The 13,845-nt window shown below is 40.0% G+C and overlaps 1 protein-coding gene across 1 annotated transcript in view; it reads left to right on the forward strand.

The window, feature by feature from the left end:
- The window catches only part of LOC126263741 (transcription initiation factor TFIID subunit 6), a 140,557-nt gene extending 128,321 nt beyond the window's left edge, over positions 1–12,236 (forward strand). The window contains exons 11-12 of the mRNA XM_049960924.1: positions 956–1,147; positions 11,380–12,236. Coding sequence (XP_049816881.1) covers positions 956–1,147; positions 11,380–11,481 — 294 coding nt within the window. The 3' untranslated portion in view covers positions 11,482–12,236. The remainder of the gene's footprint in view (positions 1–955; positions 1,148–11,379) is intronic.
- Positions 12,237–13,845: the final 1,609 nt, after the last annotated feature.

Below are 13,845 nucleotides of genomic sequence, written 5' to 3' on the forward strand. Positions count from 1 at the left end.
CAGGTGTACATGCAGCATGTTTTGGCCCTAAGCCACATTGTGCATCTGAATATGACAGAAGCTGAGAGGATCTCATGGTTAATAACAGGAGTCACAAAAAACATGTAGCAAGCTCTTCTGGTAAATGATGACACTACAGACCATCTGTAATGACATCATTGTTGACAGGACATTAAATCCTGACCTTCCTTCCTTACAACAAAGGAATTCATCAAATGCTGTCAGCTTATGGAGGAAATCCAACAATAGAAAAGGAGAGATAGTCAAAAGAGGTATGACCAACTCCTGAGTATGGTCCCTATGCAGTTGTGGGAGATCACCGTGACCTTGCCTCTCTTCGAAAACAAGTTGGTAAGAGAAGAGATGCAGCAGTTTATGGCAGCCAGAAATGTTGGACTGAGTACACAAGAGATCAGCCCTGAATGTCAATCCCAAATTTTAGGAAGAAATAAAGAATGTTGAAGAAGATATTAATCGATTGATGATTTTAAAAATGTATCTTTACCCTATAAATATTTGAAAACAATGACTTATACGAATAAAATATCACAAAGTATGCACTTAAAATGTCTCATTTATCAGAATTTATTGAAACTTTACTGTACAATTTCTCAAAACAATCAACTTGCCTCTTATCTTTGTTTATAGCCGAGGCCTTCAAGCGTATGGAACACAATCATTTTATTGACAGTTTAGACTCCATTTTCTCTAGATTTTACTTTAACTTACATCTTGTCTCGTCACTTGTAATAATTATTTTTTATTTCATCAAACAGTAAACTGTGCTTGTGTGAATGATTTTCACTGAAGTTTCTCATTGTTCTGTATTGGTACAATATTTTAAAAAATGGGTAAACTGTATAACTGACTTTTCAGACATCACAGTTACCAAGTATATTGTCATTTGGAATCACACTCTCTGATTCGCTTAATGATTTTATTCTTTTCACAATAGACTTTACAGACCTGCGGAGCACCTTCCAATCCTGGAGCCACAGTAGTTAAGTTTGTGACATCAGCACAAGCAGTAACTACACAGAAGGTGGTTACTGCATCAGCAGGAAGTTCTCAGATGACAAAGTTGGTTGTAGTTTCAATGACAAATTCTGGACAAACTTCAAGTAACAGCTCAACTCTTGTGACACAGGTAATCCTTGTTACATTATCTAAACTCTTAAAATCTGAACACATTTCCTTAGCTGTCAGAGTACTGAGAAGTTGGAAGCCTTCATTGTAATTAACTTATTTGTATAAAGGTGACTCAATAAATAAGTTGGATTACAGGGATAGTGACATCAGCACTAAGGATACCAGCCTGAAATATATTTTCTTTCAACACACTCCCCTGCACATGTAAACAGTTATCCCATCATCTGACAAAACCTTGAAATCCTATGCTGTACCACCTGTTGCATAACAGTGACCGCTTGGGCTATAACCTCATTGTCTTCAAAGTGTTACTCTATTAGATGGTTGTTCGGGGCCCCAGACACCTGAAAAGCACTGGTAGCCAAACTGTGGCTGTATGGTGTGGACATTCCCAATGTTCTCTATTGAATGTTTGCAGTAGCGTGATTTTGTCTTGTTATGTGAGGGCGTGCTGTTAGTAGAACCAGGTTTATTGCAGTGTATGCCCGGTTGTAGTTCCCACAAAGTGTTACAGTAAGATGAATACTGACAGAATTTGAGCAATATGACTCCCTGCATGTCCCAAAACAGAGTAACCATAACTTTATCTGTTGATGGAAGCTGCATGAACTACTACTGAGTCTCTTTTTATTGCCCCTTCCCCATACTATATCTTTCTGTAAAATCCAGTTTTTACCATATACAGTATGCATTTCAAAATGGATATCCTCTGTGGATAGTCCTTTGTCCCACCAAAATCATTCAGCTACTGTGCACACTTCTAATCTGGTGCACTTCTTTAGCATATCTTCCACTTTGCACTGACAACAGTTCTCTAATAATTGACTATGGGGTACTACCACATTCTTGAAGCACAGAGATGTGAAGTTTTACAATTAAATACATTTCTCATGTGTCAGTCAAGAAAATGATTGCATTACATTCCCTTAAGGGAATCTCACATTAGAAAATCATGTGTGTATCTGTGAGAAGAATGTGTGAAAATTTCTCGACCCAACAGTGAAAAGATTTGTTTTGTCATACAAAACTGCACTTAATTTTTAGTGCAGTTGTGGTTTTTGTGTTGAACTTTGTCCAACAATTTTTCAGATACTTGATTACACCACTGACATTAAATTCTTGCATGTCTGAAAAATACGTATTTGTAGCTGCCACATCTTCATTGTATGGTAAATGTTCTTCATTGCATGGCAAATGTTTTCCAGTGACAATTTCTTCAGATGTAGGAATATGTGTTGTGCCAAATCTAGTGAAGAGTATAGACATTTCAACAATTTGTGGTTAGGTGCAGTGATCTGAAGAAAGATATAATTTTTCACTTTGTACATAATTCAGGGCTCTTCTCAGATACTATTTGAGTAAGTGCATTTTTGTATGACAAAACAAATCTTTTCACTGTTGGGTCAAGAAATTTTCACACATTCTTCTCATAGATACAGACATATGATTTTCTAATGTGTGATTCCCTTAACGGAATGTAATGCAATCATTTTCTTGACTGACACATGAGAAATGTATTTAAGAGAAGACTAGGAGAGTATTATTTACCAGTTATTGTGACTCTAGAAATTTTCCCAGTGTGCTGAATACTTGATTTTATGGGAGTGCAACTGATCATCATTTACTGTTCTACTGTGCTCAATATTTGCTCTGGGCACCTGTGAGACAGTTCCAGTTGAGCTGTCAATGACTGACATTCTTTACCAACATCGCACAATATGTAAGTGAGCAGTATGGGTTTTGTGCTTGTGCTCTTAATGTAAGTGCAAGACCTCAATGGCAGACTGCTTATCTTAGCTGTCTGGTGGGTTGTCAGTTTCTGTGGTCTTTGGCATACTCTGTTGTCTTTGCTGAAAAGACTGTGGAAATAATAGGATTCCACGCAATATCCATTTTATAGGTATTGTCCTGGTCAATAAGATTTTCTGTCATGCAAATCTCCATGCACTCTTTAATAATGGAATCCCAAAATGAATTAAAAGTAAGTAAAATTGTTGTGTTGTTGTATTCAATAATGCCCGGTGGATGCAAAATATTCAGAAATGGTGGGCTTCATGAGTTATAATAGGAGAATACAGTGTTGATTTTATGTGGAAAGTCATCCCACAGTGTGTGTGCAGTTTGACCTATATAAGGCATGCCACAGTGGCAAGGACATTTATATACTCCGGCCTTCTGGTATAATAAATCATCCTTCAGCAATTGAAGTCTACAGTTTTAGGTGGCAGACAGGAAAGCACTTTAATTTAAAATTTCTTGAGGATCTTGCCTATCTTGAAAGAGGTATACAATTCTGTGTGTCCAATGGCTAGCTTCTTGTGTTAGATGATAATACCCTACTCTCAGAATGTCAAGCTCTGAGTTCAAGTGTCTTAGGCATACTCATGGTTTGTGAGAGGTGATGAAAACTTGAAGACGCTAAATATAAATCCTAGTGAGTGGGCTTACAATGAACTTAATGACCTAGAACACCCAAGAGTGATAGAAACAACTTTCCTGTTTCTGTGATAACTTTGATGTTCTTATGAATGGATTTGAAATGGTGCAAAAACACCATTAATTTGTCCTTTCCTTTCCATGGGGTTACACACTCTAAGTTTTATCAACATACATAGAAAAGTTGTTTTAAGACTGTCCCATCCCCATTCCTCAAAATCCACCACAAAAAGTTGAAGCGACTGGGCTTTCCATGGTGATCCCATCAATATGTTCAGTTACAAACATGACCTCGCATGAATTACATACAAGGCATTAATAAATTTTGCAATATGAGTAGCTCCTGTCAGACTGACAGCACACCTGAAAGTGTCAGGCAGATGTTTAGATGAAATATCGCTCGTGAAAGTAAGTAATGACTGAATGCACTCTCAAAGTACCACCTAGTTACCAGCTATTGTTTTACCTTTGCATTAATAGCTGGTTAGAAGAACCTCTTTTGCTCCCCAGAAGGCACTAGCCTTTTGGCAAATGAAATATACATTGCCATTGTGGTGTTCGGCCACTGGTTTGTAGGCACACCATGAACTGAATCAGAACTACAAACTAATCATTAATATCTTTGTATATTCTTTAACTGATCAATGAAAGAAGGAAGTAGAAAAATGTTCATGGAACAACAGGATTACAGCAATATACGAGGGTAATCCCAATAGTAAGGTCTCTTTTATATATATATGTTTCCCTCTATATATATATATATATATATATATATATATATATATATATATATATAAAAAGAAAGATGATGAGACTTACCAAACAAAAGCGCTGGCAGGTCGATAGACACACAAACAAACACAAATATACACACAAAATTCAAGCTTTCGCAACAAACTGTTGCCTCATCAGGAAAGAGGGAAGGAGAGGGAAAGACGAAAGGATGTGGGTTTTAAGGGAGAGGGTAAGGAGTCATTCCAATCCCGGGAGCGGAAAGACTTACCTTAGGGGGAAAGACGGACAGGTATACACTCGCACACACACACATATCCATCCACACATATACAGACACAAGCAGACATATTTAAATATGTCTGCTTGTGAGATGTCTGCTTGTGTCTGTATATGTGTGGATGGATATGTGTGTGTGTGCGAGTGTATACCCGTCCTTTTTTCCCCCTAAGGTAAGTCTTTCCGCTCCCGGGATTGGAATGACTCCTTACCCTCTCCCTTAAAACCCACATCCTTTCGTCTTTCCCTCTCCTTCCCCTCTTTCCTGATGAGGCAACAGTTTGTTGCGAAAGCTTGAATTGTGTCTGTGTGTGTTTGTGTTTGTTTGTGTGTCTATCGACCCGCCAGCGCTTTCGTTCGGTAAGTCACATCATCTTTGTTTTTACACACATATATATATGTGTGTGTGTGTGTGTGTGTGTGTGTGTGTGTGTGTGTGTGTGTGTGTGGCCAGCTTCACACGTCCGTCCACATCAAACCCACCAACAAGCAACAGTACCTCCATTACGACAGCTGCCACCCATTCCACATCAAACGGTCCCTTCCCTACAGCCTAGGTCTTCATGGCAAACGAATCTGCTCCAGTCCGGAATCCCTGAAGCATTACACCAACAACCTGACAACAGCTTTCGCATCCCGCAACTACCCTCCCGACCTGGTACAGAAGCAAATAACCAGAGCCACTTCCTCATCCTCTCAAACCCAGAACCTCCCACAGAAGAACCACAAAAGTGCCCCACATGTGACAGGATACTTTCCGGGACTGGATCAGATTCTGAATGTGGCTCTCCAGCAGGGATACGACTTCCTCAAATCCTGCCCTGAAATGAGATCCATCCTTCATGAAATCTTCCCCACTCCACCAAGAGTGTCTTTCCGCCGTCCACCTAACCTTCGCAACCTCTTAGTTCATCCCTATGAAATCCCCAAACCACCTTCCCTACCCTCTGGCTCCTACCTTTGTAACTGCCCCCAGTGTAAAACCTGTCCCATGCACCCTTCCACCACCACCTACTCCAGTCCTGTAACCCGGAAGGTGTACACGATCAAAGGCAGAGCCACTTGTGAAAGCACCCACGTGATTTACCAACTGACCTGCCTACACTGTGACGCATTCTATGTGGGAATGACCAGCAACAAACTGTCCATTTGCATGAATGGACACAGGCAGACAGTGTTTGTTGGTAATGAGGATCACCCTGTGGCTAAACATGCCTTGGTGCACGGCCAGCACATCTTGGCACAGTGTTACACCGTCCGGGTTATCTGGATACTTCCCACCAACACCAACCTGTCCGAGCTACGAAGATGGGAACTTGCTCTTCAGTATATCCTCTCTTCCCGTTATCCACCAGGCCTCAATCTCTGCTAATTTCAAGTTGCCGCCACTCACACTTCACGTGTCATTCAACAACATCTTTGCCTCTGCACTTCTGCCTCGACTGACATCTCTGCCCAAACTCTTTGTCTAAATATGTCTGCTTGTGTCTGTATATGTGTGGATGGATATGTGTGTGTGTGTGTGTGTGTGTGCGCGCGAGTGTATACCCGTCCTTTTTTCCCCCTAAGGTAAGTCTTTCCACTCCCGGGATTGGAATGACTCCTTACCCTCTCCCTCAAAACCCACATCCTTTCGTCTTTCCCTCTCCTTCCCTCTTTCCTGATGAGGCAACAGTTTGTTGCGAAAGCTTGAATTTTGTGTGTATGTTTGTGTTTGTTTGTGTGTCTGTCGACCTGCCAGCACTTTCATTTGGTAAGTCACATCATCTTTGTTTTTAGATACATTTTTCCTACGTGGAACAACGGTTGCCTCATCAGGAAAGAGGGAAGGAGAGGGAAAGACGAAAGGATTTGTGTTTTAAGGGGGAGGGTAAGGAGTCATTCCAATCCCGGGAGCGGAAAGACTTACCTTAGGGGGCAAAAAGGACGGGTATACACTCGCGCACACACACACACACACACATATCCATCCACACATATACAGACACAAGCAGACATATACAGAGGCAAAGAGGTTGGGCAGAGATGTCAGTCTAGACGGAAGTGCAGAGGCAATGATGTTGTTGAATGACAGGTGAGGTATGAGTGGCGGCAACTTTAAATTAGCGGATATTGAGGCCTGGTGGATAACGGGAAGAGAGGATATATTGAAGAGCAAGTTCCCATCTCCAGAGTTCGGATAGGTTGGTGTTAGTGGGAAGTATCCAGATAACCCGGACGGTGTAACACTGTGCCAAGATGTGCTGGCCATGCACCAAGGCATGCTTAGCCACAGGGTGATCCTCATTACCAACAAACACGGTCTGCCTGTGTCCATTCATCCATTCATGCAAATGGACAGTTTGTTGCTGGTCATTCCCACATAGAATGTGTCACAGTGTAGGCAGGTCAGTTGGTAGATCACGTGGGTGCTTTCACACGTGGCTCTGCCTTTGATCGTGTACACCTTCCGGGTTACAGGACTGGAGTAGGTGGTGGTGGGAGGGTGCATGGGACAGGTTTTACACCGGGCACGATTACAAGGGTAGGAGCCAGAGGGTAGGGAAGGTGGTTTGGGGATTTCATAGGGATGAACTGTCATATAAGTACATATACCTGTTCATTTCTACAATGGTTTACAGCTTGAACATTTAGCTATTTTTCGACATAATCACAATTTCTGTCGATGAATTTTTGTAGACGCTGTGGCAGTTCTATATGCCCATGTCATACCAGCTCGCCGCCATGCTGTTCAGAAAGTTATGAACCTCTCCTTTCACCTCATCAATGGAGCTGATTCGCTGGGACCACAATTAACGGTGACAGGTACTGAGAGACTCTGAAAAAACTCAAATGGGCAATTCAGAACCCGAGAAGAGGAATGTTGAGCAAGGGTGTACACATTCTCCATGACAACACTCGCCCACACTTCGCTTGGTAAACCGTTGCTCTCCTGCAACAGTTTCAGTGGAACATAATCACTCACCTACCCTATAGTCCTGACTTGGCGCCCAGGGACTGTCACCTGTTCCCTAGGTTAAAAGAACATTTGGCCGGAAAGTGATTCAGCTCTAATGACGAGGTGAAAGAAGAGGTTCATAACTTTGTGAACAGCATAGCGGCGAGCTGGTATGACATGGGCATACAAAAACTGCCACAGCATCTACAAAAATGCATCGACAGAAATGGTGATTATGTCGGAAAATAGCTAAATGTTGAAGCTGTAAACTGATGTAAACCATTGTAGAAATGAACAGGTCTATGTACTTAAAAAAAATAGGAGACCTTACTTGTGGGATTACCCTCATAGATCACCTTAGAAATGAAATAAATGGGAAGTGCAGGGCAGATGTGGAGAAATCGGAAAAGAAATGATGGTCAGGAGGACTGACTCATCATATAGAAAGGCCAAAACAACTTTCGATGAAATTAACAGGTAGGGTAATAACATTAAGAGTGCAATTGGAATTCCACTGTTAAATGCTGAAGAGAGGATAGGTGGAATGAGAGTACATTGAAGGTCTCTGTGAGTGGGAGGTCTTTTATGGTGGCATGATAGAAGAAGAAATTGGAGTTGATATGGAAGACGTAGGGGATCCAGTATTAGAGTCAGAATTTAAAAGGACTCTGTGAGGTCATATACGACAGAATAGATGTATAACATTCTATTAGAATTTCTAAAATCGTCAGGAGAAGTGGTAAACAAACAGCTATTCAACTTCTTGTGTAGAATCTGTGAGACTGGTAACGTACCATCAAACTTTTGGAAAAATATCATCCATACAATTTTGAAGATAGCAATTGCAGATAAGTGTGAGAAATACACAATCAGCTTAACAGCCCATGCATCCAAGCTTCTCACAACAATACTATACAGAAAAATGGAAGAAAATTGAGATTCTGTTAGATGACAATCAGTTTCACTCTAGGAAAGGTAAGGACACCGGAGAGGCAGTCCTCACACACACTTGGTAGTGGAAGCAAGACTGAAGAAAAATTGAGACACAATCATAGGATTTGTTGAACTGGAAAAAGCATTTGACATGTAAAATGATGCAAGATGTTTGAAATTCTGAGAAAAATAGGGGTAAGCTAAAGGAAAAGACGGGTAATATACAACATATATGAAGGTTGAATGAAAAGTAATACCTCCACCTTTGTTAATTGGGTTTGGATGGAAATATTTTAATAAATCATACGCAGAAATAATCCTTGGAAAGAGATCTTTAATTAACAATATTCACTTTTCCACATAATCAGCAGCCAATTGGATACATTTCTGCTAACGATGAACAAGTTTTCTGAAGCCATCATGGAAGAAGTCGACACTGTTTCTGCAACCACAGTCTCACAGTTCTCTCACTGTCTTCACCAGAAGGATAATGATGTCCCCGCAAATTGTCTTTCATGATCAGGAACAGATGGAAGCCAGATGGTGTTAAATCTGGACTGTATGGAGAATTCCGTACGTTGGTGAGATTCAGTCTCTGCAGTTTTGCTGGGTTTGCACGTGAAGTGTGTGGTTTGGCATTGTCATGCTACAGGAAAACATTGCCCTTTTCCTTTCGAACCCTTGTTAGCAATCATTTCAGAGTTTGCAGCATTGTCATGTAACACTCTGAATTTATTGTTGTTCCACGATCAAGGAAATCAACATGGATGACACCATCTATGTCCCAGGACACTGTAGCTATGATTTTTCCTGCTGAGGGCTGCATCTTGAATTTCTTTTTCTGGGGCGAGTCTTTGTGTCGATATTCCATAGACTGACTCTTCGTCTCCAGGTTGTAATGGTGTACCCACGTTTCGTCTACTGTCACAATTGAATGGAGAAAGGCGTCACCTCCTTTTTCATAACTCGAGAGGAGTTTCTGGCAAATTTCAAGTCTGTGCGCTTTCATTTAGGAGTCAGCGTCCGGAGTACCCAACATGCACAGATCTTCCAATAGCCAAACAAAGCAATAACGTGACCCAAACCTTCTTGTGAAATGCTGATTGTGCTTGCAATTTCTCTCTGAGTGATACGACAATCATCCTGAATCAATCTGTCAACATTTTTCCTTGTGAAACTTGGTGCTTGCTGTCACAGGATGTCCAACTCTTTGTTTGTCATGCAGGTCAGATGTTCTCACCTCAACATCTACAGACTTACTCACCCAATGACACACAGTACTCACATCAACACAATCACCATAAACTGCTTTCATTCTCTGATGAATCTCCTTTGGGGTGACACCTTCTGCTGTCAAGAATTCAGTGACTGAATGTTGCTTAAATCGCATTGACCGACCGTCTGCGCAGGGTTCCATACTTTACACTGTAACATCACAACAGTTCAATTCTAAGGCTTCCTGCCAACTGGAGCTGTAGAGAAGATGCTACGGGACAAGCCAGTACCTGTTGCATACCAATACTGCCAGCTGTTGAAGAGTTACGAAGGTGGAGGCATTACTTTTCAGACAACCCTCATACAAGAACCAAGGGTGGTCAATAACGGCAGAAGATCAGGGAAGTAACACTGGAAGATCAGGGAAGAAGTGCTAACATTAAAATGGGGTGTGAAACAGGGATGCAATCTTTTGCACATATTGTTCAGTCTGTACATTGAAGAAGCAATGACAGAAATAAAAGAAAGATTCAAGAGTGAGACTAAAATTCGTGGTGAAAGGATAACAGTGGTAGGATTTGCTGATCACATTGCTATCCTCAGTGAAAGTGAAGTGTTACAGGATTTGTTGAGTGGAACGAACAGTCTAATGAGTACAGAGTATGGACTAAGAGTAAACAAAAGGAAGAAATGTAATGAGAATTACAAGAAACTTAACATCAGAATTGGTGATCACAGAGTAGATGAAGCTAAGGAATTCGGCTACCTTGCAAACAAAATAAACAATGACAGATGCAGCAAGGGTGACACTAAAAGCAGGCTAGCACAGGAAAAGATAGTATTCCTGGCCAAGAGAAGTCTACTTGTATCAAATATGGGCCTCAATTTGAGGAAGAAGTTTCTGAGAATGTATGATTGGAACATAGCATTATATGGTAGTGAATCATGGACATTGGGAAAACCAGAAGTGAAGAGAAACTAAGTGTTCGAGATGTGGTGCTACAAAACATATGGGAAACACTGACAAGGTGAAGGGGCAGTTTGAGAGGATATGTGTTAAGACATCAGGGAATAACTGTCATTGTACTAGATGCAGCTGTAGAGGAAAACATTGCAGGGGAAGAGAGAAATTGGAACACATCCACCAAATAATTGGACATAGTGTGCACATAGGCTACTATTATGAGTTGAAGAGGTTATTGCAGGCTGCAACAAACCAGTCAGAAGAAAAAACAAAAAGGAAAAAGCAAGTTGTCACTTTTAGTCATGCACAAGATGTATGGCACAATTGTTATCTCTGCCTGTGAAAACAAGGATCTAGGTTAAAGTCCCCTAAATAGACTTCTCTTGGCCAGGAATACTCTCTTTCAGCTGTAACAGATATTCACCACAGTCTGTACTCCATTGAAGAGTCGAAATAACTTTGTCTCGAGATGTTGCTGTTCCTTCAATTTGTTCTCATATGTGTGAGCTTAATTTGTCAATGTCAACTCTATAGCAAGGTAGCATTTATTTAACCAAGACATAACAATTCTGTCAGATTGATTTTACTTTTTTCTGTTTACAGTTGTGAAGTACTTTTATGTATTAAAAAACTGAGGTGAATTTTTCAATTAATGTGAAAATGTCAAATTTTCTCTAATTTTTATTTTGTTGCAGACTTATTATTACTAATACAGTTGGTTGTTTAATTTCAGGCTAGCTCAAACCTTGGAGTGAAATCTGTGTTCGTGACACAAGGTCAGCAGTCTGTGAAACTTGAATCATCTGTGCCACAAGATGAGCACCACCTCGGTTGACATAAACTGTTTAGCTGGTGAATTTCTCAATTCACCAAAAACGTTAATCATTTGTACAAAAATGTAAATACATGTAAGAACTTTTTTATTTCAGAAATAAGAGTGAAATTATGGGAAAAAAACTGAGTGTTGCAAGTGACTTACTTTTAATCTAGATCTGCAAAATGATAACAGTGCAATCAAAATTTAAAAGTTTGCTGTCACTAATTTCCATTGTTATTGTTTACAAAATGTGGTCAGTATAGCAACATAAACAGTAACTGTCATTTTAGCTATGTAAAGAAAAGTATTGTATCACTGTACATGACGCCAATTTCTTTTATGTTTGTATATATTATCCTGGCACAGTATACACAATGTGAATTTAAGTACTTTCCTTACCTAGCAGAAGTCCCCCCAATTGATATTCTGTTTTTGGACTAGTATGCTATTTAAGTCTATGGGGATGCCACTTTGGGCTGCCTGATCTTTATAACCTTGCTCGGAATATTGTACACTGTATCCAGGTGATTTAAATGTTTTCTACTATGCATGCTCTCCTGAAGACAAACATATCTGCATTAAAAGGCAATCATTTTCATAGTAATGGCTTTTGTGAACAATTTTCTCAACCTTCTAGATGGTGAGTAGTCTCCAGGAGACTGTGGTTTCCATCTGCACCTTCATTTTTTTCCTCAGATACTTAACTAGATATTCTTGTAGCTAAATATCTAAGAATCTGTTAGAGTAAAATAAATACTTTTTATTACATCATTCTCTTTGCTGTACTTTTTGATACATGGATAATTAGCAGTTTCCTTGTGTTCGTCATCATATAATATATGTTCCTGAAATACACCATCTTCTTTGTCCTTGTGCCTTTAGATGAATGCTTGTGATATTGAAATTGATAGTATTTAAATGGGAAAATAATAAAGACAGCTGAATGGCAAAAAATGAAAGGGAGTAATATGTATGTAATTTTCCTCTGTGAAACTAGGTAGATATCAAACATTTGTTACTCTTACAGAAATAGCTTTCCATTCTAGTCATACTGTTAAGGAAATAGTTTTTTACTGTAATCACTTAGTAGGTGTTGCCCAGTTCAACTCATTCCAAAAAACAGACAGATAAGAAATCAAATGTGAATGTGGTCAACCAAAATGTGGTGACCTTAAGGTTTGCTGAAATGTTCATTGACGCTACTCTCAATAATGTTCCCATATGGCTTGGTAATGAAGGTATGTAATTACAACAGGACACTACTTCTGTTCCCCAGTCTCAGTCCAACCATAAGTCAAAACTACAGAACTAAGTAATCATCCTTGGGGACAGCCGTGATCGCAGCAATTCTTTCCGCATACTTGCAACATGTTATTGTGCCTGCAGCAGCATTTATTAAGCGTGGTGTGTCACTTGCAGGAATTAATAAACTTACAGAACTGTCAGAAACAGGTAAGTTGTCTTCCAATGATTTCATTGTACTTTTTGGAGACTCACATGATGATTATAAGAATGAAATCTCCATAGCCACTCAGGATTTGAAGCAATGTTTGGGTCTGCTGACACACACCAATGTCCTAGTTTTCAACATTCCATATGGCTATGATCTGCCATGGTAGTCCTCTGTTAACCAACAGTTTGAAAATATACGTAAACGTTAAAAAAATGTTATAAAAAACAAAAATGCTGTGACTTACCAAACGAGAAAGTGCTGGTAGATAGACACAATAAAAAACACACACACACAAATTTCAAGCTTTCGCAACCCAAGGTTGCTTCATCAGGAAAGAGGGAAGGAGAGGGAAAGACGAAAGGATGTGGGTTTTAAGGGAGCGGAAAGATTTACCTTGGGGGAAAAAAGGACAGGTATACACTCTCGCGCGCATGCGCGCGCGCGCACACACACACACACACACACACACACACACACACATCCATCCGCACATATACAGAATCCTAAGGTAAGTCTTTCCGCTCCCGGGATTGGAATGACTCCTTACCCTCTCTCTTAAAACCCACATCCTTTCGTCTTTCCGTCTCCTTCCCTCTTTCCTGATGAAGCAACCTTGGATTGCGAAAGCTTGAAATTTGTGTGTGTGTTTGTGTGTTTTTTATTGTGTCTATCTACCAGCGCTTTCTCGTTTGGTAAGTCACAGCATCGTTGTTTTTTATATATATTTTTCCCACGTGGAGTTTTTCCCTCTATTATATTCATACCATTAATTTAAAAAATGTTAGCATGACAAATGTAAATTAACTTGAAGCAGATTTCATACTTGCCATGATTCACATTTAAATGAACTGGGTGTAATCTAGTAACCAAGCAAGTGCTTTAGATAATAGTAAACAAGTCTCACACACTAAATACTCAGAAAGTAATGT

Source organism: Schistocerca nitens, chromosome 6, assembly GCF_023898315.1.
Source record: "Schistocerca nitens isolate TAMUIC-IGC-003100 chromosome 6, iqSchNite1.1, whole genome shotgun sequence".
Lineage (NCBI taxonomy): Eukaryota > Metazoa > Arthropoda > Insecta > Orthoptera > Acrididae > Schistocerca > Schistocerca nitens.